Below are 4,462 nucleotides of genomic sequence, written 5' to 3' on the forward strand. Positions count from 1 at the left end.
TCATATATCTTATGTTCATGAAAACATAAATATCTCAAGATATGTTCTATGATATTGTTTTAGGATTATATCAGAACAAGTGTCCTTACTAGTATTAGTCCTGCTTTAGCTGCAGCCAGCTGAGTTAGAACCCACTCATAACAGTTGGAGCTCCAGATTGCCAGACGTTCTCCAGGTCTCAGTCCAAGCTCTAAGAGACTTGCTGCTAGCTGATCACTCTTTGGTACAAAAAAAACAAAACATTACCAAGTTAGGAGGATATCTGGCTTAAGGAGTTAAAGATTTAAATAAAATATGATCTTCAAGAAACTTTTGAGTCATGCAGACTGAAGTTCTGCAGATTTGTATGGATTATCCAAACATACGATTTTATATGGATTATCTATGCATATGGTATTATGTGGATTATCCAAACATACGATTTTATATGGATTATCTATGCATATGGGATTATGTGGATTATCCAAACATACGATTTTATGTGGATTATCCAAACATACGATTTTATATGGATTATCCAAGCATATGAGATTATATGGATTACCCAAACACGTGGCGGTATATGATTTATCTAAATATATTAGACAATGTGGATTATCCCAAGTACAAGACTAAATGGTTTATCCGAACATACGAGACCATGTGGATTATCCAAGTATACAAGACTATGTATCATATTTGGCTCTTCAATCGTTTTATTCACTCTATTTAATCTGTTTTTCAAGGGGTAGAATAAAACAATTATCATACAACCAGTAAGAAAGTCGAAAACATTTATCAATAATTCATAAAAACTGAGTTTTTTCCAAACGATTTACCTCGAAATATGAGTGTAATATAGATATACAAAATATATTGGACGAACAACTTGCAAACAAACGACAGTACAGACATAGTCACAGTATATCAAAAATAGATGAACTAGTACAACTATTAGTACAGTATGTCTAACAACACATGAACCAGTACAGACACAGTCACAGGATATCAAAAACAGATGAACTAGTACAACTATAAGTACAGTATGTCTAACAACACTTGAACCACTACAGATACAGTATAGTATATCTAAAACACTTGAACCAGTACAGATACAGGTACGGTATATCTAACAACACATTAACCATTACAGATACAAGTACAGTATATCTAACAACACATTAACCAGTTACAGATACAGGGACAGTATATCTAACAACACAGGAACCATTACAGATACAGGTATGGTATATCTAACAACTCACGAACCATTACAGATACGTTACAGTACATCTAACAACACATGAAACAGTACAGATACAGGTACGGTATATCTAACAACACATGAACCAGTACAGATACTGTGCGGTATATCTAACAAAACATGAACAGTACAGTATATCTAGCAAGATATGAACCAATACAGATACAGTATATCTAGCAACACATGAACCAGTACAACTAAGTAAGATGTTAGGTGTATAATATTTTGTAAATACATCACCAACACATTTAAAAGTGATGGAGTAAGATGGTAGGTTTAGTATATTTTGTAAATACATCACCAACACATTTAAAAGTGATGGAGTAAGATGTTAGGTTTAGAATATTTTGTAAATACATCACTAAGTTACGTACTTCTTGATTAGTTTCCAAAAAGGTGCGACGGATATTCTGATGACAGAAAACAAAAGCTAATTGGTCGCCAACTTCGTCAGATACTTTGTTTAGAGCTTGACCAATAGTGGATCCGATAAGAACACTGTCTCCGTGACCATAGTTGTAGCTTATTTTAAACTTTTCCCCATTGGTTGCTAGGCACCTGGAAACATCAGATATATTTACGATCTTATTATTGACATGATTGTAAGTAACGTAACAATAGACATTTTGTAAGAAATATTGAGATTATTGTAATTACTAATATGTTACGTTCTTTATATAAAAACAAGAATTTTATTAACAAAACCCAAACATGGTTTTCTTTCCAAAACGATCTTGTTGGATAAAGTTTCTGTGTCCTCGAAGTGTAATAAAGGTACTTCTTAAAATTGTTGTTTTGTCTCTCTAAATAGTTCACCTTCCTCTCACATTTATTTTCTTCAATGTCCTCCATTGGTTAAGCCTGCAGGTTTACGACGATAAAACTGGGTTTAGATACCCGTGTGGGACAATGCACAGATAACCTGTTTTCCAGCTATGCGTTTAACAACAGTAGAACTAACCAAATCAAACCTTTTTTTTAATTTTCCACTTTCTATATCTCGGACTATTTTGATTCAAACTTTTACATATTGCTCTATTGAACCCTTACGTCACGTACCAAAGTTCAAGGCAAGTTGATTAAGAAATACACGAGATATAAGACTACAATTTTGATTGAATTTCTTCCTATCTTATTTTCTTCGCTCCGAAAGTATGGAAACTTTACTTGATAGAAAAACATACTTAACGTTAGTATTCACGTGGTAAATCCACACTTTCACATATAGGTTCATGGTACTGCATTCACGTGGTAAGTCCACAGTTTCACAGATAAGTTTGTGGTAATTTATCCACGTGGTAAATCCCCACTTTCACATATAGGTTCATGGTACTGCATTCACGTGGTAAATCCACTCTTTCACATATAGGTTTGTGGTTATGTATTCATGTGGTAAATCCACACTTTCACATATAGGTTTGTGGTAATGTATTCACGTGGTAAATCCACAGTTTCACAGATAAGTTTGTGGTAATGTATTCACATGGTAAATCCACCGTTTCACATATAGGTTTGTGGTTATGTATCCACGTGGTAAACCCACCGTTTCACATATAGGTTTATGGTTATGTATTCACGTGGTAAATTCACACTTTCACATATAGGTTTATGGTAATGTATTCACATGGTAAATCCACACTTTCACATATAGGTTTATGGTAATGTATTCACGTGGTAAATCCTCACTTTCACATATAGGTTTGTGGTTATGTATTCACGTGGTAAATCCACAGTTTCACAGATAAGTTTGTGGTAATTTATCCACGTGGTAAATCCACACTTTCACATACAGGTTTATGGTAATGTATTCACGTGGTAAATCCACACTTTCACATGAAGTTAAAGTTTCTAATTTTGTTATAAGTTTTTGGATTTCGTGTCTTCAGAACCATTTCTTGGGCATCAGATCAATAATGTTCGGTAACTAAAGGCGAAGCCACGATGACTGGGGTTTAACGTGGATTAGAGGTTGGAATATTCAGCCTGAATGTCGCTTTGTGCGCACACTGGTTCATTATATGATCATATAAGTGATCTCTAGGTAACCTTCAGACCCACCACAAGAACTTTGAACCGAACTGCTGAAAGGGCAAAGCACCTTTAACAACATCATATCTCGGAATGTGGACACACTGACCACTAGGTGATCTACAGCGCGGAGGTTTTAAATAAGCGTTATCTATATAGTAATGATGTACACCAGAAATGGTGCGTAAAATATAAAAACATAATATTACATCTAAATATTGATATCCATATAAACCTTATATGTTGTAAACCTTAAGAAAACACAATAAAAACATACACTGGAAGTCTTCATATCTATAAATATACAGACACTCTCGAAGTATTAATATCCATATGACCAGAACACACATTCGAAATGTTAATATCAATATAAACACAACACACTCGAAGTGTTAATATCTAAGTAAACACAAGATACAATGGAACTGTTAATACACAATCGAAGTATTAAAATCTATAGAAACAGAACACACATTTGAGGCGTTAATATCTATATGAAAAAACACACGTTCGAAATGTTAATAGCTATATAAATATAACATACGCTAGAAGTGTTAATCTCTATATAAACACTACACACACTACCAACGTTAATATGTATGTAAACATAATATACACTAGAAGTGTTAATCTCTATATAAACACTACACACACTACCAACGTTAATATGTATGTAAACAGTTCACGTCTATACACATGTGTACTTACCTATATAGCGGAGTTCTTAAAGCTCCCGACAACGAAGAACTAATAGTTCTAGTGATAGCCGATATAGATCGTACCGTAAACATTTTGAACTCTCTAAGATAATGACAAACTAAACACGAAGGTTTTGGTTACTTTATAGTTCAGCACGTGGGGTATCATATGACGTAAGCTGCCGTAATCCTATTGGACGTTGTTCTCTTCCAAAAACTTATCGTATTTTGTGTATTCGTTTGTCTTATCTCTGTTCAACTTCAATGAGTTACAGACTGCATAATTCAATGTAAAACACGTGCACGACTGGTTTGTTCTTTGATAAACTAAATACAAGAACAATCCCGACTTACAGATAAGTTTGTTTTTTGTTTCCAAGTGCAGATACACAGTATGATAGTTATACTCCACGTAATATCTTCAGTCGGTTATTATACTCAATCTTATCACGTAGTATGAAGACTGTTTGTTTAGACCAAAACCACACTGAAC

The 4,462-nt window shown here is 33.9% G+C and overlaps 1 protein-coding gene across 1 annotated transcript in view; it reads right to left on the reverse strand.

Moving 5' to 3' along the window:
- LOC106463565 (acyl-CoA synthetase family member 2, mitochondrial-like) overlaps positions 1 to 4,426 on the reverse strand; it is an 11,256-nt gene extending 6,830 nt beyond the window's left edge. The window contains exons 1-3 of the mRNA XM_022391105.1: positions 3,980 to 4,426; positions 1,618 to 1,801; positions 78 to 218 (exon numbers count right to left, since the gene is read on the reverse strand). Of these exons, the coding sequence (XP_022246813.1) occupies positions 78 to 218; positions 1,618 to 1,801; positions 3,980 to 4,062 (408 nt within the window). The 5' untranslated portion in view covers positions 4,063 to 4,426. The remainder of the gene's footprint in view (positions 1 to 77; positions 219 to 1,617; positions 1,802 to 3,979) is intronic.
- Positions 4,427 to 4,462: the final 36 nt, after the last annotated feature.

The sequence above is a fragment of the Limulus polyphemus genome, unplaced genomic scaffold, assembly GCF_000517525.1.
Source record: "Limulus polyphemus unplaced genomic scaffold, Limulus_polyphemus-2.1.2 Scaffold1438, whole genome shotgun sequence".
NCBI lineage: Eukaryota > Metazoa > Arthropoda > Merostomata > Xiphosura > Limulidae > Limulus > Limulus polyphemus.